General features: G+C 37.2%; 1 protein-coding gene across 7 annotated transcripts in view; it reads right to left on the reverse strand.

Annotated features, from left to right (window-relative positions):
* MCTP1 (multiple C2 and transmembrane domain containing 1) overlaps positions 1-22345 on the reverse strand; it is a 434948-nt gene that overhangs the window by 281121 nt on the left and 131482 nt on the right. Inside the window, exon 1 of one of the 7 annotated variants that reach the window (XM_070412344.1) lies at positions 19563-19724. The exons of the other annotated variants lie outside the window; for them this stretch is intronic. Within the exon in view, the coding sequence (XP_070268445.1) occupies positions 19563-19619 (57 nt within the window). The 5' untranslated portion in view covers positions 19620-19724. Of the gene's footprint in view, positions 1-19562; positions 19725-22345 lie in introns of those variants that run through there. 7 annotated transcript variants of the gene reach the window in all.

A 22345-nucleotide genomic window follows, 5' to 3' on the forward strand; every position in this document is an offset into this window, starting at 1 on the left:
CATAAAGGCTAAATAATCATTCTAAAATAGTGTAAGTAAATGAAATAATACCAAATGAGGAAGAGAAAGCAAGGATGATAAAATATTTCACCCAGAGATGCAAAAACCGAACAGGTTAAAATGTAGAATAGTCGTTATGAAAGGGTGGGTCTCCAATGTTATCTCTACACATCTTAGAAAAAGTACAAACAGATACAGAAGGTAACCTTACTGCAAGGCATTCATAACATTGAGTTTAAGTTTTTTCTGAAAATTTGGGAAAGTAAGTAAGTTATTTTCTCAGTCAGTCCTATGAAGTTGGGAAATAAAATTAAACACTTTCTGGGTAAGCCTTACTATCAAGTTAGATTAATTCCTAATATTTTAACAGGTATTTCTCAAACTGTGGTCCACTAATCCTTCATTAACATGTTACCACCAGACTCTTGGGGATGGGATCCAGGAATTTGCCCAGAGAGATAGTTATGCATATTAAAATTTGAGATTTGAAATTATTTAAAGTGTTTTGGTGGTTTGAACATTCTCCTGACAATCCTTTACTACATGTTTACAAATTAGATTCTTGATCTCCAGTCCCCAATCAAATAGCTACAACGTCTTAAGATCTAAACCTACCTTCTAAGAGCCATCTGCTTATAGCTGCAGCAGGGGGCTGAGAGGACCCCAGACTAAAGGATTGTGGCTCTTTTGTGTAGTGGAGTCTAGGAATCAAATGGGTAATGAACAAAGGAAGCACTATTCAACATGTTTGCTTAGGGGTCCCAGCTTAAATTTATGATATTGGGCCATGGGACTTTAAAATAAATAAATATATATATATATATATTTATATTTGTATTGATTTCAGAGAGGAAGGAAGAGGGAGAAATAGAAACATCAATGATAAGAGAAAGAATCATTGATTGGCTGCCTCCTACACGCCCGCTACTGGGGATTGAGCCCACAACTCAGCATGTGCCCTGACCCAGAATCGAACCCTGACCTCCTGGTTCATAGGTCAATGCTCAACCACTGAGCCATGCTGGCCACGCCATAGGACTTTTAAGGTGTAGTTTCTAAACACAAAATTTAATTAAGCTTGTTTTATAAAAGTAGACTTCCAGTTGAACCTAAATTTTAGTACAAAGAGAAAATCCAGAGGTTTTCACTTAATTCTGGCCATGCAACAGTTAAATGAAAACAAACTAATATCTCAACAGGAAAAAACATTTTATAGCTTTCTTTACCTCAGAAAGTTACTACAGCAAGTAAAATGTGACAAAGAAATACACCAATAGATGTATTTTTAGACACACAACAATATATTTGTGAATGTTCCATAGTTTTTTTATTTAAATTAGAGAAATAAAACAATGCTTGGGGAAGTGCACACCAAAATTTGAAGTGACAGAATTCTTTCCAGATTTTAAGAAGAGCATATGAAGCATGAATTCTTTCCATTGGTTTAAATAAGCATATCTCCACCACCTTAAATCAGAATGACAAGCTGCACAGTTCCTGTAAATTCATGCACTCCAAAGTAGACACAACTCAAGGTATGAATGTGCTTATGAATATGTTATTTTCACATGAATATAAAACCGTGACTGAACATAGATCAGGGCCTTCACGGTTTTTTGGGGGGTAGCAGTGAGGACTGTGAGAATCCCCATGCATAGCCTCTAATTCCTACTTCTCCAATCTTAATGTGCAGGGGAAGCACCTGGCAACCTCTTCAAAATGCAGACTGGATTCTGTGATCTGGAGAGAGTCCTGAGCTCCCAGGATGTCCACAGACCACACTTTGAAAAGCAAGGCTCTACCTAACCAATTTTCTTTGAATTGGAAAGAAAAGAAGAAGATGAGAAACTAAAGGAGCACAAAAAGGAGGAAAGCGACACTTACTGAGTACCTTAGGTACCAAGCAGACGGTGATGGACTTTGATTCACAAATAGAAACACAATCACGCTGACTGATATTGTGCCCAGGTATGGCCTCCACAACTCAAAAGACTGAGGAGAATTCAAGGAGGCAGTCAACCATTCACAAAGGTTCAAGGTAAAAAGCAGAATATTGGAGCAGAAGGAATGTATTATGTAATACTAAGATTGAATTCACAACTAAAGAAGATATTAGGCAGCCAGTGGAAAGCAATTGTCTTCTATGATTAAATGTTCCAAACTTGCCTGTCATAAGAATCATCTGACCAGGCTCCACTGCCCTGCTGAGTGAGCCCAGGCTGATTTTGATCATTCTTCTAATCTATAAGTTTGGGAAATACTGGGTTTTTATTTTTTTGCTTTTAGGAATATTGAATATTTAAAGCTTAAAGTGATCTTAGCCTGCTCTAACATTTTCAAGAAATAAGACACTATACAACAGAATGGATGAGAAGAGTAATGCTCCCACAGCTGCAGAGGCCTGTCCACAGTCATCCAGTTAGTTTTAGTGGAGTCAGGACATGTTTCCATGTCTCCAGAGGCCAAACTCAATACATCATTACTATAAAACTAAATAAAATAATTTTCGAACAGAGAACAATAATCAGAAAGATTAACTTCTTGAGATTTTTAAAAGAATAAATCATGATTCAAGTTAGCAATCATTATTCTGTGTAGAACCTGCAGAAGACATAAAAATGGATAAAATGAAAATTCCTCCAGTTCTTACTTAGATCTCTGAGGACCAGGTATCACCCACTTGACAGTTTATATGAGAATAGCTGCAACTTACTTTTTATAGCATATATACAGGCATTTATTTATTCAATTGCACATTCAACACAAGAAAAAGTTTTTGGCAATTTTGGGAAATAGTCAATAGTAGTAATAATGATGAGCATTTATTGAATATTTACTATGTGTCATGAACTTTTCTAAGCATTGTACAAATATTGACTCATTTATTCTTTACAAATGACTCTACAAAGAGACTGAGACAAGGAGAGGTTAGGCAACATGACCAAGCTCACATAACCAGTAAGTTAGGGCTTGAGCCCAGACAATTTGACTGAAAGTACATCTGAGAGGCAGTAACAATCTTTAAGACTTTACCCCAGTTGGGTAATTCAGTTAAAATCACTAGGCCTCAGTTTTTAGCATAGAATGTTTACCCCTAAAGTTCCCTAAAGTGTGATCCACAAAAGGTTGTTAACTTACTAGTAAGCCAATTGCAACAAGGCAATTAATTAACTCCACAGCCAACCTACCCTACCTATTCCACTTTCCAGTGGGAGACAGGGCGATGGAGGTTCAAGAAAGACTGATAACAATGAAACAAAAGGGTGGATCTAATTATGTAAAAATCAGCTTTAGCACTAAATGGATGAATAGTTTATATTCAAACTACAACATATTTTAAGGTCTAATTACTGGAAAATTATAGGATTCCAACAACTGTTTATAAATATACTAGAGTCCCAGTGCATGAATTTTGTGCACCAGTGGAGTCCCTTGGCCTGGCCTGTGGGATTGGACTGAAACCGGCTCTCTGACATTCCCTGAGGGGTCCCAGATTGCTAGAGGGCACAGGCCAGGCCAAGGAACCCCACCAGTGCACAGTCGAGGCCAGGGAGGGACACAGGAGGTTGGCCAGTCAGGAAGGGACCACGGGAGGGCTCCAGGACATGTCCAGCCTGTCTCGCTCAGTCCCAATCAGCCAGACCCCAACAGCAAGCTAACCTACCAGTAGGAGTGTCTGCCCCCGGGTGGTCATTGCACATCATAGCGACTGGTCAACAGGTCAACTGTCTGCCCCCTGGTGGTCAGTGCACATCATAGCAAGCAATTGAGAGGTCTTAGCATATCATTAGCATATTACACTTTGATTGGTTGAACAGCTGACTGGACGACTGGTCACTTAACATATTAGGCTTTTATTACATAGGATGCACTATAGGGTTAACCAGATAACCTACTACAAATGGAATTGATATTGAAGCAAACTTATGGCAGTTTATATGAGAATAGCTGCAACAGATAAACATGATCAACCAAATATGACAACAACAATACACTAACACCAATACTCAATCCAGAAATCCATCTTAAAAGATATAGGAAAAGCATTTGATAAAAGTTAATATCTATTAATTTTTTAAAATTTCTAGCAAGCCAATGATAAAGAGAATCTGATAAAAATGGTTAACAAATATCATTGCAGTTTATGGTAAAATATTAAATCTTCATCTTTGAAATAGAGAAAAAGACAGGATGCCCGCTATCATCAATTCAATTCAACATTTTACTAGAGGTCTTGAGTACAGTGGTAAAGATGAAAATGAAATAAAAAAATTTAGACAACAAGAAATAAAATTGATATTATTCATAAACTATCTCTAACCTATATAGTATCTCCTCTATTGTCTCTATAGAAAATTCAAAAGGATTTATAAATCATATATTAAAATTAACAACTTTCTAAAAATAATTATATAAAAATAAACTAAAGTATATTTACTATTAACCTACAAAATATATTTGCATGTATTTTCAAATATTTTAAATATATACTTTGTGAAAATAAACTTTAAACATTTCTTAACCTCAATTTAAAAACAAATAATTTAATTAATTTAATCTTTTAATACTTTATTTTTTGATAGGGAAAAGAGGCAAATATTCGATTCAATTATTACTTTATCCAAATCAAATTAAAATGAATTATATGTACAGCAAGACTGCAAAAGGAACCGAGCCACATGTGACTGTAAGCTTTTCAAAGACAGGGATCAGGTCTTGGATAGGTTCTCTTAAGAAATATCCAATGAGGAAAAAAAATGGATTTAATTTACTGCAAAGGAGAACAAGTGAGAGAGTATAGAAATGGAAGAAGAAAATAAATATTTAATTCTTGGGGACAGTGAAAGTAAGAATTTGGCCACAATTATTTTTTTAAGAGAAATGAAAATTATAAAAAAATAAACACAAGATGGTCTAGTCTAGTATGCTAAAGTCTTGGTGGCAGAGGGCAGTTGCACAGGCCCTGAAGCTTTCTGGACTAGTTTTCTATAGTAGCATCTGGGGACACTTGGTAAATGGTAAATATTTCAAAGCTTCAGCTGCCTGTTTACTCTATTTAGTCTGCCCTCTCCAGTCTTACATAGAGGGCCTGCAAAAGGAATTGTAAAATTTTACATTATATTTGCACATTTACAGCCTGATGTAATATCAGTAGTAGCATTTTATAGCTAAAAGCACATCAGACTTAGGAGAAGATCACAAGACTAGCAGGTAACTCTTCTTTGTTTTCTTTTTTTCTTAAACTGTGAAACAACAGAACAGTCTGTGCTACATACATAATAAAAACCGATGTTCTCAATCTTAATTTTCATAGCAAATTTTGACAGCCAAAGAACTGTGCTTGTTTTTGTAGTCACCTGTTTTCTCGAAATGTGTCCTGTTTTTCTCATCGCCTACTCTGGTTACTCAGAATGAAAGGGGTGATGTGATGCATGGGCATTAATGCCATGGTAGGAGCTCTGTTATATTATTAGTAGGTCAGTGAATGGTAAGTGTACATAAATTGACTATAAAATCATTTTAAAGTCCATAGAGTATAGGTATTCTGATGAACTCCTAACTTTGCAGATCACAGTTTCACTGGCTTTGTGGGCCTTCCATGACAGAAGCCAAGTTGATCACATTAAACAATAAAGGAGCCTTGCAGGCATGGCTCAGTGGTTGAGCATTGACCTATGAACCAGGAGGTCATGGTTTGATTCCCAGTCAGGGCACATACCCATGTTGTGGGCTCTATCCCCAGTGCAGGGTGTGAAAGAGGCAGCCAATCAATGAATCTCTCTCATCATTGATCTATCTATCTATCTATCTATCTATCTATCTATAATCTACCTACCTATTTCCCTTCTTCTCTGAAATCTATAAAAATATACTTTAAAAAAGATAAATTGAAATAACAAAGGAACTGCTAACAAGGACCATCCCCTACTCAACCCAGCCTTTGAAATCATAGGCCTTAAAAACAGCAACAACAACAACAACCGAATAACATGTAGAAATATGCTATATTATGATGAATAGGCCAGGGAACTTTCCTGCAAGGGCAGAATCTGATCTGCTTGTCTATGTGTAAATCTGAAAATAGGAAGCACGTGTGAGAAGTGGCTCAGGCATCCTTTCATGGAGCATACTCTTCTGGCTGCTCCTCGTCTTTTAGCTCCTCTCTACTGTGGGAGCTTCAGACAGAAAAACAAAGACCATCCTTTCCCATAAGTGGTCCCAGCAGCCTTGAAACTACAAAAAGTTTTCTTCTCTCTGTGTCAGAAGCCACAGAGAGAAGAAAACTGTCAAAACTGTCTTCCTGTTCTCTGTGGTGGGGGTTATCATTTTCATACCATGTCAAAGCACTCTCTGATTGGCACCTAAGTCCTCTTTTCTCTTCTTACACACCGACCAACACCAAGTCCATGAAAGGCCCACTAGTCTGTAGTCACAAGCCAGTTGTGCTCTCCTGATACCCCAGATCCCAGCTTTGCTTCTCGCCCTGGGTGGGGAGAGGTGCTGGAGCCATGAGGCTAGAAGTGCACCTGCTTCCTGCTGCCTGGAGTGCCCCCAGCCCTTTGATGGCTCTTGAGGACAAGGCCTGCTCCATCTCCTCTAGTTCCCTCATTCTCTGTTAGGAGGAACTCTAGTCCTATGGTACAGACTGAGGAATACCTTTAGGGAGCTCCAAACCTCCGTGCATCCACAATGACTCTGGTTCCTTCATAATTACCCTTGGAACCTCTGACAACTCATTCAAACCCAGTCCATTTCTAACCCACTCCAGATGATGGCATCACTCTCCTCAGGGAAGTCCAGTGTGGTCTGAGCCCAATACAAGCTCTGCTACCGTCTCCTCTGCTTTGGGAGGCGTCCTGTATTGCCATGCCCAGGGAGCAACATGCTGGGGCCTCACCAGCTACCCACGAGACTTTGGCCATGTTCAAGGCTGTATCATCAAGGGCAGGCTGACTGTGGGAGAGAGGACTAGGCAGGCCTGGGCTGTGACTTACTGAGTTCATGGAGCATTAGTCCCATCTCCCTAGGAGTAGGAGCCACAAAGTCTAGTGGGCAGATAAAGTTCATTGCGATCGTAACTATGAACGGCATTGGAGGGATGTGACCTGGTGAAGGTGGTTTGTGGGGTGAAGGGGGAACATGCTGACATCTCTCATTGGGCAGATGACAATGTCTTCTGTGGCAGTGGGGTTCCAGGAGATGAACCTGTTCCTAAGCAGAGGAGGCAGAGACTCAGAGCCAAGCCGAATGGACTGGAAAATGCAGGGTAAAGGAGAGGAATGAGTGCTCATATCTGCAGGGAAATCCTGAACAAAGCTGATCTGTGCAGAAATGTATATGCAAAGCATGTCCAGTGAGACTCCACCAGAAATGTTGTGGGCCAGGTAGGTCTACAGCTAAGCTGGGACTCACCTACAACTCACCAAACCTAGAGTGAAGGCAGCAGCTGCAGCCCAGAGAATTGCCTGGCTGGATAGTCATTGATTAGGAGGTAGAGTGGATCTGAATTTCCTAGATACCGTTGTACCAAATACTGTGCTGGGTACTTTACTTAAGTTTTCTCTAATCCTCACAAACTTTCAAACAATGGGGATATCCAAAATTAACTCTATATACCTCTAGTCTCAGTTTAAAGTCACTTTCTTAGAGCAGACTTTCCTGAGCCCATAATCTAAATAAACCTCCCCTATTATATTCTATATTACCTTCTACGTCATGTAATGTCACTCAGCGTAGCTTATAATTTGAAATTCATGAGAGTGATTGAAGATCCTTGCTAGCATACGCTATGTACACTTCATCTGCTAAGTGTGTCCCCATAGTATCTGGCATGAAAGCTTTCAAAAATTAATTTTTTACTCTTGAATGCATGGAGAGAATGGACTGAAGCAACCAGTGAATTTTGCATGTGAGGTATAGAGGCCCTTGTACATTCAAAGTTTCACGGTATTGTGGCCACTGAACAGACTAATAAATCCAAAAATCAGAACAACATCCAGGATCACATAAACTGTCTTAAATAAAACTTAACACTGACTATATTTTTATTAAAATCTACCAATCACATGAGAGGTGAGTTGTATATTTTTCTTCTCTGCTGGGCTCCCACGAAAACAGAATAAATAAAAATATGTACATATAAAAGTCCATCTATTTGTGCCCTTTTCCAGCATTTTCATGCTAAAGAAATTATAATAGGTCCATAAGAAAAATAAATCTTCATTTACAGTTTAACTGATAGACAGATTCTTAACTATTGGACTTCTTAGACTCTAATATGAGACTATTTATTACAAATCTCGTGAGTGTGCATGTGTGTGTTGTGGTTGGGGGTCACTGGCATATTGATGCTAAGCATATTTGGCTTTGGTTCTGGAGGCACCAATAAACCCCATTCCCCTTCTCTCTCTAGAACAGAGTTTCACGAGTTTCCCTTGTGTTCCAGTAAAATCAGTATTAGGAAGCATTCTGTCAGTTCTGCAGTGCATGCAATCCTACCCTCCTAACCCTCGCTGTATAAATCCTGTACAAAACAAATTACATAAGGCTGAGGAAACATAAACAAGAGCTTGAAAACAACAATCTAATCAATCACTCTGCTGTCAAATTTATCCCGTACAAAACAGTCTGTTTCAATTTTCACCCAAGACTATCTCACATGAACAGATTGCTCCAAAGACCACTAGTCTACTGTATGCTTGAATTGTAATTATGTGAATGGGCTTGGGCACTGATCAGGTGGAAATATTGGCAGCATGAGGGGACCCGCATTGTACTCCACATTCAACCTATGCCAGCTACTTCCAAAGAAGGTATTTTTTATAATCATTTCACAAGGAGGACACTGGAGCCTGGTGATGGCAAATAATGTTCTCAGATTCACACAATATGTTTTGGGGTCTGTATTTGAACCCAGGTCTTCCAGTTACAAATCTGGACTCCACTCATTACCTGTTTTTATGGGATGTATTGAGAGATTTTTTCTCAAGCATTCTACCACCTTGTTACCTAGCTCACCACATTACCCCACAGCCACATTGCAGCTCACGGGGCCTTCCTTCACCAGTCCTGCTATCCTGTATAGATAAACCATCCTCCCTTTCAGGGAATTCACCAAACCTCACAGCATGGTTTCTCTTAATTCTCTTGTATCCTTGGCAAAAGAAGGGTTCACGCCCATAAAATGACACTTGCCCGAGCTATTCTTTGGCTATTCAGCAGAATCTCAGCTCCCTCACTTCATTCGTTTTCTCTTCACCCACACCCATGGCTCACCTTCTCTCTGCTGCTGAGACTTGCTTGGAAGAGGACTGAGAACACCAACTCATTAAGCATTTTGTGACTATTCTCCTCCACCCCCCTCTCCACCTCCTCAACCTCTAAGTATGGAATGGGAAAATGACTAATCACAGCCCTGACTAGGTTCCCAGTGCAGGGTATTCTGTGAGTTCCCCTACAAAGATTCTCATTCACCTGTTTTCCCATATGGTTACTCCCATATTTCAAGTGCCCTCTTGGTCTTAGGACAACTCTACAAATATTCCATGGCTTCTCTGTTGTCTTTTCAATAAGGAGGTGCTCAGTTGCACAGAGGTCTGATGGCTGCAAAGTTATGAAAGAAGTTGTCAGTGCCCTGAGGCAGGGCCATGCTACATATGCTGCAGGTAGCAAAGTGGTAGGTGGGAAGGGAAGAGTGAGGAATGAACAGGAGCTGAGGTGCATCCCCTTCAGTGTTTCCTGCCCTGGTTGTCAGCATCATCACCCAGAAATCCGGACACTCCTCACACCTACATTCGGTCAGCCACCAAATACTATGGGTCAGATCTAGATCAGACCTGTGGCATCCAGCCCCTCTCACTCCCACATTACTGCCTTTGTTTCTCTACTCGCCTTTTGCTCAGACAGCTCTAAGAGCCTCCAAATGGGTGTCCTTGCCTTTAGAATTATACCTCTCAAACCTCCATCCTCAAAGCCTTCAAAATTCCAATTGCACCGTCCCCCTCCTTGAAACCCTTTTTTGACGCCTCAAGTTTTCATTAGATGTGTTCATTGAAATGACCTGAGTGCTTTTCCCAACGTTTACTTTCTTGGGCTCTACCTTTAACCTAATGAATCCTATTGTGTTGTGTGTGAGACCTCGGTGTACATAGTTTGAAAAAGATTCATGGTGAATATGATGAACCATCCAGTCGAAGAATCACTGTCCTACAAGGTGAAGGCTAACATCCTTAGCACAGCATTGAAAGACCTTCATGAGCTGACCTGGGCCAACTTCCTCATCAGCCATTCTCCTCTTTCCACCTTCGTGCACTCCAAAGATACTGCTGTTGACTTTTAAACCAGTTTCCAGGCCTGCTATGCTAAGCCATGCATGCCTCGCTGCTTGTGCTCTCATCCACCTGGAAAATGCCAATACATCCCTCTAGAACAGATCCACCTTAAATAGCATTTCTGTGAAGTCTCTGCCTCCCACTTCAGGGGTTTATCACTCCCTGCCCTGAGCTTCCTTTGTTTTGTGAGAAAACCAGTTCAGCAAAACAGTATCTTAGGTGGTTCTGACATTACTGAAAATGAGGTGAAAATCTCAAAGTCAAAATTATCCTCAGTATTGAGCTCACATTATGAGAGACTTACAGGGACAGAGACCCTGAGGGAACAGCACCTTCCATATCCACCCTCTTCCCAGGAAATACAGTCAACACGGAGGATGTTTAACCTGCGTTTCCCAAGTGTGCTCCATGATGAGAATAGATAATATTTTGAAAATGGGTTGGTTTGGAATATATCGGATTAAAGAATATTAAACAAACCCCTCTTTTAAAGTGTTTGGCTTTTGTCTTCAGTGTGAATATTCAAAGGGGGAATCCAATATGCCGTTTTCATAGAACTAGCATTCCGAAGAATACTCTGGAAAAAACCTGCTTCCCTCATTTCCCACTGCAGTTACAAATGAGAAAACAAATGAGACACAATCTTTGCTGGTTCTTACCTAGAAAGAAGGGGGTCAGACCACATTAGCTGGCTTGGTCTGCAACTGGGCCATCTCCTCAGGGACCTTCCCCCGGGGAGGTAGAGACACTGCATCTGGAAGGCTACTTCCTGAGTGTGTCCATCCAGCTCCCAAAGGAGACGTTGAGAGAGGCTATGGGGCTGGGAACTTCCAGTGCGTTACTGCTTTGATTTCAAAGTACAGTTATTAGTATAGAGCATTGTTTAGTAATCATTTCAACTTAGTTGGTTAAATGTTTCAAATAAGTGTATATATTGTCTACTAATAGAATAAATTGCATTTATGGAGTTTTCTGTCAGTTTGATGTATGCATTTATTTTGAAGATCTGGAAATTTGGAAGGGGTGGAAAACAATATCCAGTCCTAGATATGCACAAGTGGTTAAATGTGAACTTTTCTCTGCAATTACAAGTGTATCTGCACTGCCAAGTGATTAAACTAAAGATCAATTTTTAAGTATTCGGAAAAGCTTCTATGTAGAATCTGTGGATAAAATATGCCCTTCTAAAAAATATGGTAAAAAATGTTTAGTGGCCCAAATAAAATTAGGCCAAACTTAAATTGATTTATTCTGTGCACAATTAACATTGTAATGAAAAGTGAAAATCCAATGCACCATTTGAATACAAATCCAGATAATGATGCTTTCACTGACCCACGTAGTGAAAAGTTTCAGAGTTGCGTGTTAGGAATCCCGTGTCCAGCTTAGCTCTGTAAGGTATATAAAACCTTAGAAAAGTCATTTAATTTGCCTGTGCCAGAATATTTTTCATGGCAAGAAAGTGAGAGTTGCGTTACTTGATCTCTAAAGTTTTGTTTCTATGAATTATATGCTACTTAGGTAAAGGAAGGAATGATGGAACTTTTACAGCTGATACAATACTCTTAACTAATTTGACTTATTGAACTATACTTTTAAAATAAAAATTATGTTCAGTTGTTAGTTAACTTATCTTTAATTTTTGTTTTAAAAACTTCAATTAAAATAGTAAAATGTCATAGTCATCTTTCATGGAAATATAAAAATAATAGACACCATGAAGAAGAGGTCAGAATGGGAAAAGTATTTTAATGCAGCAAATTGTTTTCAGACCTTAGTTGATTTCTGAATATATATCTTATATATAAAAATAACCTAAATGGGGACTCTGCTCTTTCTTGTAAAGCACTGGCCTTGTAGGATCCAGAAATAGTACAATTTTGCAATAGATTTATTTCCATTGTGTAAAACTTGCAAATATTTTGACCCTATTTAGTTGTGTTTGACCAAATATTTTTATAGGAACATTTTGTTTCTTCTTCCTTTAACACCACCTTAATATCTTCTCTTGAAAGTGACTATAGGAGGACATTGATATCAGTGGCTTCCTGGTAATAATCTGGATACCTCTGGACTTGCAATGTACTTTTCAAAAAGTCTTGAATACTAATATACTGTGTAATTTATCAATTATTTTAAACAGGTAATAAGGCTACAAAGTCTTCTTTTGTCTGGTGTATTAATGATTCTTCATAGCTATTTATACCTTTAGAGTCCATCTGTCTATCTATCTATCTATCTATCTATCTATCAATCATCTATCATCTATCTATCATCTATTCAGCTATTGCATGAAGATTTCTCAAACTCCAGGTATGAGCTTAGCAAAAGTTTTCAGCCACTTGGCTAAAATTGGAAGTAATTGTTCCAGAATTGATTTCCAGATTCACAGCAATTCACAGAATTGAAAGTGAAAAAAAAAAATAATCTCACCTTAAAATAATTCCCAGTCTTTGGAAAATATGAGAAGGGTAGAGGATGAATCCTTCATTTGAGGGACATTAAAAATGAGGCCCAGACTGTACAATGCAGAATCCAAGTGTGCCGTTGGCCACAGGTAATAACCCTTTCCACTAACTGCCAACTTGGAATATGCCATTTATAAGGCAGAAAATCACTCCCAGAAAACAGTGAGTCATGGGAATCAAATGCATTTCTAATAACAAAAGGCACCTGTACAAAAAGGAATAAAACATCTTCAAATAGTGAATATATGCTATTGTGTTTAGGACCAGAGAAAAGAAAACCCATTAAATGATTTTGTGCCAATTCAATTTTTTTTCTTTTTTGTGTGTTTTGTTATTAATGAGTGCTTTGGGTCAAGGCCAGATGTGTAATTTTTCCAATAGAGTTTCTACCATTGTCTAAAACTTGGATATATTTTGTGTTTGGTTGGGTTTTTGCCCTTGGAAAACTTAAAACAATAACCATATTAACACTCTCTCTTGAAATCTGTTGCATTTTCTAACCCAAGCCCTTAGTCACTAGCCCTGAATACATTTTGGAAACCATCCCTCACATTTGACAGATTATGACAAACAAATTTTGTTGCCCAAACTTCTTTGCTTGAACTCTCTAGTGAAATTGTGTGGAAACCACAATTATTCTGTTCAAAGATTGAAAAATGTATTTTTTACAAATAAGCATTAAAAAATAACCTTGTTTCCTTTGACACTCTGCCTCAATTGCTTTTTCTGCATTTTTATTTTTTCACAAGAAATTCTAAAATAGTTAAACTTTGACATACCCATTAAATTAGACATTCAAATTTATTTTGACCTTTTAGTTTTATTACCTAATCTCTCTATGAATGTGTATAATGCATATAAATTATATATGTATATATCTGCATACATTTACCTTTTGATTCAAGGGAGTAAAGCAATTATGGTTCCTATGTGCATTAAAAAAACTCTACTTTGAAATAGTGGGAAAGGCTTGTGGCAAGAAATGATTTAATATATCAGTTCTACATTGAAAACAATCACATGATAAAGTATGATAATTATCTGAGGTAAATTCTTTCATATATCACTCACTTGTGCCCACATGCTCAGTGACAGTCTGGTTCCAATCCAGTCTCAGGTACATGAGCCATGACTCGGAGTAAATCTGGACATGCTCCAGTTTATCCCAGCAATCCATACACACACACACACACACACACACACACACACACACACACACACATACACCCACCCATCCAGTCAACCTGCCAGGAAGCCAAACTGATAGTCTACTAGGTATTAGGTACTGTGGTAGCACTAAAAGTACACAACATTGTAAGGCAAGTTCTTGTTTGTAAGACCTTAGGAAAAATGAAGGCTTGAAAACTATCCAAGAATTTCAAGCATAATTTGTATGGTCTCTAGAGAAAGCAGATGAAAATTAACCCAGTTACATAATGGACTAAATTCCTTCTACCATTCTTTAATGTGCTCCTTCACCCAAATGACTTCCATCAGGAAATGTTTAGGACGTGGATGTAGAAAAGGAGACATGACATTAATCTTCCCTCTAAATGCAAAAATTCCCATGGGACTGTTGACTATGTGTACATTGAAAGCTGTTTTTATCTCCCTTTCTCAAAAAAAAAGAAAAAGAAAAAAAGAAAGAAAGAAATCTTTTCACATTGCCAAAGGCTACGATCACCTAGGAAAACTCTGTTATATCTGCTCATTCCAGACAAATTTTGCATTATTACTGGCCTCATCTTACATGATTTTCCAAATAACCTCAGTTTATTTTGGGTTCATAAAGGCCTGAGTTTCACTAAGAATGAGAATGTTTATGTCATCAAAATTAAGTCATAAAAATGATTAAATATAGTAGCATTGCAAAGATTTCTTTTTCTGTCTGTAGCACTTTATAAACTTCATATTACTGGGATGAAGGATTCTAATGGGAGGAAGCATAGAATGTAGTTAAAAACCCAGGCTCTGAAGCCTGAATGCCTAGTTTCAATTCTGGTCACTCTACTGTCATTTGTGTAATGTTGGGGATAAGTCACTTAATTTCTCTTTATTTCAGTTTCTCCATCTGTAAAAGAGGGAATAATAATAATAGTGTCCAAATCTCATAAGGTGGTCTTAAGAAATAAATTACATAGTTCATAAAAAGCCATTATGTAGGCAGACTGAAATGTTAAGTATTATTATTATTTTCATATTGGAGAAAAACCTGCAGAGTGAATGATCTGGAACTTGATTAGTTATATTTGAGTATGCTATAAATTACCATGAATAAATTTTATTAATCCCATCCCACCATTACAATGACTCAAGGGAGACCAAGTGACTGATTTGAGTATCTCTACTAAATTAAGATAGAATTAAAACCCAACAAACCATCCCCAAAGCTCTCTTACTTGGGCTTCTTCCAAAGGATGCTCATTACAAACCTTGGCACTTATCAAATGGCACATCCATGGACTCGGAGTGAGTTCAAAGCACTTCACCCAACTGAGTGTTCACAGGGTTACTACTCAATATTTACCAAGCACCTATGGGATGTGTGGGACTACTGTCTGGCATTAAAATGTTTTTTCAACTTTGTGGATAGAAAAAAAACAAAATTAAAAAAAGGCAAGAATTTCACTGTCAACTCCAAAACCACAGGAGGGGTCAATATTACAAAGAAATATTGATTCCTCCTACCACACTCTTATCCCAGGGCTCTGTGCCTGAGACCACACACTATCCTATTGCATTTGTATTTAGTAAAGTTTTTAAGACACTTATCTATTTATCACATCTGTTTTTATTTATCTCTTAATGGTTACATAGCAGATTCACCTTGGAATCAAAGGAAACATAAACTTTATTACAAAGAAGGGCCAGGATTTGTTATAAGAAAGCATGATAATAAATTCTACTTATTTACTGAAGATACAAGTTGGAGCACAGGATATGAAAATAGCATATACCTTCATAAGAGTTACATTTTAACTAAAATAAATAGTGACCATGTTTTGAATTCTTAGGAGTAAGAAATGATCCCAAATAATACCAACAACACAAAAACAAAACCTTTTAGATAATCTTTCTTCTAATCTTAGTGTTAAGATGTTTAAAAAACAAATGTCTTTATAAACCTATTGTGCTCATTAGTACAGTAAGATATGTCATGAACATCTATAATGATTAAAAGTCATCTTTTCTCATCTCATCTCGCTGAAAAGAGTAGTGTCCCATAAATATAAAATAGCCAGATCAATTCTAACAGAAACGGTTGAAAGTTCATTGGTTACTTAAATTTTTCCCAATTTCTTCTTAAGGGTAAGCTCTTGGGGAATCCCTTTTTCAAAACAATCCACCATACTGCCTACAATTTTTAAAACTATAAAACCTACCCCTATCCATTGTGAATATTTACTTTCATAATTCAATTCCTCAGAGTAAGGGATTGGATGCTTCTACTGTGGCAAAAGCTAAGGCAGCGGTTCTCAACTTGTGGGTCACGACCCCTTTGGGGGTCGAATGACCCTTTCACAGGGGTCGCCTAAGACCATCGGAAAACACATATATAATTACATATTGTTTTTGTGATTAATCACTATGCTTTAATTATGTTCAATTTGTAACAATGAAATTGGGGGTCACCACAACATGAGGAACTGTATCAAAGGGTCGCGGCATTAGGAAGATTGAGAACCACTGAGCTAAGGGATTGAAAGTCAGATGTTCTAGTTTGATAAACATGCCACCAACCCGTTCTCCATTAAACTAGTTTCAACAGAAAATCCTCAGCCCATAAAATCTGTAGACATGTCTTTTATGATTCTTCAAGGATATACCTTCCTATAAGGATGTTCATCAATATCTGAGAAATATTATTTATCTTATTTAAAACCCTCAGCAGTAGGACTCAACTTCAAGTTAAGTGGGTAGACAGAAAGACCCAGGTTTAGGTCTTGACTCAGATACTAGTAAGTGAAGTGAGACACCTTTCTTAACCCTTCTGGGCCTTAGTTTCTTTCTTTGTGAAATGAGAAAATATAATAAGACATCTAAATTCCCTTCCAAATGCCTAATTTTATATATATAACTTTGTGATAGAGATATTGTAAGCTCTGTGGAGTTCAAAAGCACTTTCACACCAGCCTCATTTGATCCCCATAACTGATTTTCAGAGGTGGGTGGGGATGTCATCCTATTTATTTTTTCTTAGGAAGTGTGCTGCCTTGTTATCTAGCAGAATTCTCTAGAGACAGTAGGATCTAAAGCACCACCCAGAAAGATTTCATTTTCAGGTGTCAGAATAAATGCTCTATTAAAAAAATTCCCTCCTACCTGGTGGTTCCTCATCACGAATCTTTCAAAGTCTTACTTAAAAGAAAAATATTTAAAGAGAAAGAAAAAATATCATCTATGTGCTTCTGCCAATGCAGTCCCTAATGGAGAGAAATCATGATGATTTGGGGTTGAAAATAAAATTTAATTGCCACTTAATAAATGTCTTTTGCATGAGGATGAGTTTCCTTGAGGTATTGCAAATCTTAAGACAGTACTGGGACTTAGGTAAAATTGGGTTTTTATTTTTAGAGCTTATCTTTTTAAAATATATTTATATAAGGTGGAAAATCACAGGTAAGATCGCTTACAAAGAGGGGGGAAAGGAAGCCCTCATTATTAAAAAGAAATATTCTGAATCCAGAGTGGAATTCTGAGTATCTTTGATGTCTTGTCAGCTCCTTACTTCAGGAAGACACAAAAACAATGCCCCAGAAATATGTTTAATATTTTACAATTAATAAAATACAACAACAGATATGGTATTATTTCATCTTTGCAACAACCCTATAAGGTAGGTAAAATTGTCCCAACCAAGCACCCAATTCATTATCCTTCATCACAGAGGTCACGGAATTTCCTAAATAATTGTAATGCACAGGTTTTCTAAAAGACTCATTTTTGCCATATATCTAGCCTCTTTCTTCATGAAAGGTGAAAAACAGTAACATTACTCTCATTGTGTTTGCTCCCTTTCCTTCTCTCTCCCTGCCCATTACCTGCACCCCTTCTGGAAGAGCAAAGAATCAGGAAAACAGCCAAAGGATGGAGAGACAGGAAGGAAAGGGCAGAAACAAGATGCCTTGCTAATCTAATCAGGTGATTACCAGTTGGCTGCACAATGTTATACATAATTAAGTCCATATCAAAACAGCATACTATGAAACCTTAATTTTACAACATTTTATCAGTCTGAGTTGTCATTTATAACAACAGTTTGTATAACCCATAATTAATCTGAAACAATGCAAAGTGCAATAAGACATACTTTTGTCATCTACATGCTAATAAAGATCTATTCTATTCTATTCTTTTTTATTGACGTTTAATAATTCACATATAACATAAGGAAAAATTCTCAAGCAGACTACTTAACTAACCATAATAGCTCTCCCTGCCCTGGCAAAACAAGAAGTGGAGTTTGATATTCTTTTTATAACATCTGGTATTCTAATCTTTTGGGATATGTACCTTTTTACTCTGCAAGGTCCCAAAGGTTCTCACAGCACTAAGTCATTTCCTTTAAAGTTTTTCTTTTCAGATTTGGAATACTGTCCTCAAATATATTTGGAAATGGAACAAATTTTAACTTTCCCTTCAAAGAATAGAAAAGCTACATGGTTTCCATCAGTTCATTAACCCTACTACCTTTGCGCACACAAAAATGAGTTATTGAATATATATCTAATAAAAAGTAATTTCCATATTGTGGTTTGGATCTAGCAATTTTGTAATGGCTACAACTTTGAATAGAAATGAAACAATCTCTAAGCATGATAGTGAGGCAATTACTATCATGCTAATTGTCATTAAACAGATAAAACCCCTTCAATTCATTAATATCTTTCAAATTAACCTTTTCAACCTCAAAATAATCAAAAGGCCTTAAACATGAATGTCCAAAGTGATGTGACACCACACACCACCTTTAGCTCTAATTTGATGTCATTTCCTTAATCAATAATAATAAATAAATAAAGACTAAGACAACATTCTTATCTTTCCCATCAACCTCCCAGCTTAGAGAATTTGAAAAACCTCTCATTCACTTCTCCATCCACAGATGTTTGTATCCACACAATTTATATCTGAGCGTCTCTGACAGCCACTGAGGAAGTGGTCTTCTGATAAACCCATGCACATTTTAAAAGGAACAGATCAATCAGAAGTACATAACTATAGTGGCCTTCCACTTAAATAGAAAGCCAAAAATGAAGGGGCGAGAGACTTCCACTCCTTTTCAACTTTGAATTTTCTAATGATTACTAAGACCACTTTTTACTTCAGTGGAGATACATAGTTGTAGACCTATAATTATTTATACTAAAATCTAAGCATAGTCATATAAATTTTATGCATGTTTTACTTTTAAGCAAGATCGTAAGATGATAAGAGTAGCACCAAAAAATAATAATAAATTTAAAAAGAGGTCCTGGTCTGGTACTACTTAAATATATATATATATTATATATGGATATATACTCTACTACAACATTTCCACATCCCAGGCACATATAAAAAACTATCATAAAAGGAATATCAATCTATTAAATTAAGTAGTTTGCAAGTGGATTGCACTGTAAGTTTAAAATTACTTGCATTAGAATCTCAAACACCACCCTGTGAGAAGGCATTTTCAGAGGTATAATCATGTCCTAAAACTGCCACATTCATTCAAGGCTGCCAAAATACAGTGAGTAAACCAAAATGTGGAACTTACCTTATTATAAATAAGAGGTAAATTGCAGGCACTTTTCAGCTTGCAGCTGTCTAGCATAGTTGATTAGAAAGAAAAAAACATCTTTCACTCCAGCGAGAGAGCTGCATATTCAGGCTTTCCGTACTGAATCCCAGCAAGGGAGGCCATCCGCCTCCCAGACTAGTAGCTGCTTCTTCGCAGAGAGCACTTGCTGCTCTGAACTGCAGCGACTTAGAATGAAAGTAAGAGGAACCCGTCATGTTTAAATACCGTTGCTTCACGTTCACAGGATATGACTCAACTCTCTCTCAAACCAGTAGGGGTAGAGTTTCCCTTCAAAAACTGTTAGATTATATAAAAAACATCACACTGGAGGGGTCCTAAAGTGTTTATAAATTAACACTTAAAATTTCACCTGTTAAACATACATTTTTTTTAGTATTTAACCTCTTCCCTGTGGCACATGCCACAAACAGAAATGAGAATAATAAATGGCACAAAGAAAAATTATTCTGCTTGATATCTGCAGCGGATTCATTTAAGGTTATTAAATGTGTGTGAACTTATCGACATCTTCCTCACAGAGATATAAAAAAAGGCACCTTAAAGTCACACACATTCTGTTCAGTGAAAAGGTAACGTGTAGAATAAAACTATATTTTAATGTGTAAGAGGTAGCAATTCTATACAACACAATAGCATCTCCTTGACTAAGTAGAGAATTGGAAATAGATCTTCATGGCTTGCTCTTGCTGATCCCCACAGAAATCTTGTCCCACGCTGTCATTACCTTGTGATGCTCCCTCTGCCTACCTCTCCAACTCCAAGCTCTCCTTCATCTGTTTCGTGAACATTTCTGAAGGAATATGACTAATGCCACAACTCCTCTAGTAAATGTAACAAATTTCTGTGCTTTCTCTCATCTCTTAAATCTGAGCCATATTAAGCTTGATCACACATTGAATCATTATATTTGGACACCTCAGTCAATAAATATAACAGACTTACACCCTTGCAGAAAAATCTACTACATAAATTTAATTGCCAACATCATCATCAAGGACAAAAAGATAAAAGAATATACACATGTCAATAATAGCAAATAGACTGAAACTATCTATATCAGACTGTTCAATATAAAGTGAACCACATATGTAACTTTAAAATTTTTAGTGGTCATATTAAAAGAGTAAAAAGAAACTTGTAAAATTCATTTTAATGTTTACCTCAATATATCTAAAATATTACAATTTCAACATGTAATAAATATAAAAATTAAATATTTCACAATTTTTGTATTAGTCTTAGAGATCTGATGTGGATTTTACATTTATGGTACATTTTAATTGGAACTACCTACATCTGACTGCTCCATAGCCATACATGGCTGGCAGCGACCATCTTAGACAGCATAAGTCTAGAGCTTAGGGTTCATTCTTAGTCCTCAGGTTGTAGTTCATATAGTCTCTCTTCAGAGAGGTCTTCCCTCCCATCTTACCTGAATTGACCTTGCCCAATTACTGTCTCATGATCCTCTTTATTTCCTTCACAGTACATCAGTCTGGAATTTTCTCCTTTACTCATTTGTTTACTTACTTATAACTAGAGGCCCAGTGCACGAAATTCTTGCATGGGTAGGGACCCTAGCAGTTGCCAGATGCCGGCCAGGGCTTTCCTTCATTCCACACCGCCCTCTGGTGGTCAGCACACGCCATAGTGAGCTATCAAACTCCAGGTCGGTCGAACTCCCGAGGGGACACTTTGCATATTAAGCTTTTATATATATAGTTATGTCTCCCTTAATAATAATGTAAGAAACTAATGTAAAATATTGATATAGACAATATTTTATCCCCAGCCTCTGGCACAGCAGAATTTAATAAGTACTGTTTTATAAATGAATAAATAAAATATAGGATTTGTGCTATAATTTGCCAAATGATCTATCATATCACCAAATTTTTAGCAAAATATTATATAATACTTTTCTGCATTGAAAAATTACCTCTTTTTATAATGTTAATGATCCTCAATCTATAACATGCTTTATTTTCATGTACAATATTACATAAGTATACTTGTTTTATTACTCTACAAAAGATTTGGAAAGATACTTATAAGCATACGTTGGTCCTTATGACATAAGTCTGAATACCAAAAGGATGTCTATTTTTCTCCTACTCACAAAAACATAAAATATTACCTATAAGACATTTGTAGGGAACATTGATATATTTGCCTGACCAGCATATGTGCTTCCTCCTCATGTTATCATCACCTCATTTTTATCTGGCAAAACACCCACTCTTCCCTCCTCAATTCACGTGTTTTGGGCTATGTTGAATTGGCCCCAGAAGCGGTCATGTGACCCCTGCCTAATCAATCAGTGTATACTATCCACAGAGCCACAGTAATAGGGTCAAGAATGGGCATGTGACTCAGCTAATTCAGGGAGAGCCAACCCCTCCACTTTTGCTAATGTTTGGTAAAAAGTTGTAAAATTTGTAGAACATAAGCCTGGAATTGTTGGTTGATATATTTGCTACCACATGAAGTGAGGTTGTCTGAAAATGAAGCCAATCCAGAATAAAACAAAGGCAAAGATGTAAAAGACATATTCCAAGCAACACAACTGTAGTTCTTACAACTGGCCATGTACTAAGTCATATCCACCCTCTACTGTAATGATGGATGTACTAGAATGTGCGCTGCAGAATTTTATGTAATAGTGAGAAACTGCAACTGCAATAGGCCATGGAGAGTGGAAGGGTTAAATAAAAAATGGGTTAACCATACTACAGAAT

The sequence above is a fragment of the Myotis yumanensis genome, unplaced genomic scaffold (genome assembly GCF_028538775.1).
Source record: "Myotis yumanensis isolate MYYU_CA2020_CCGP unplaced genomic scaffold, mMyoYum1.0.hap1 SCAF_4, whole genome shotgun sequence".
In the NCBI taxonomy this organism is placed as follows: Eukaryota; Metazoa; Chordata; class Mammalia; order Chiroptera; family Vespertilionidae; genus Myotis; species Myotis yumanensis.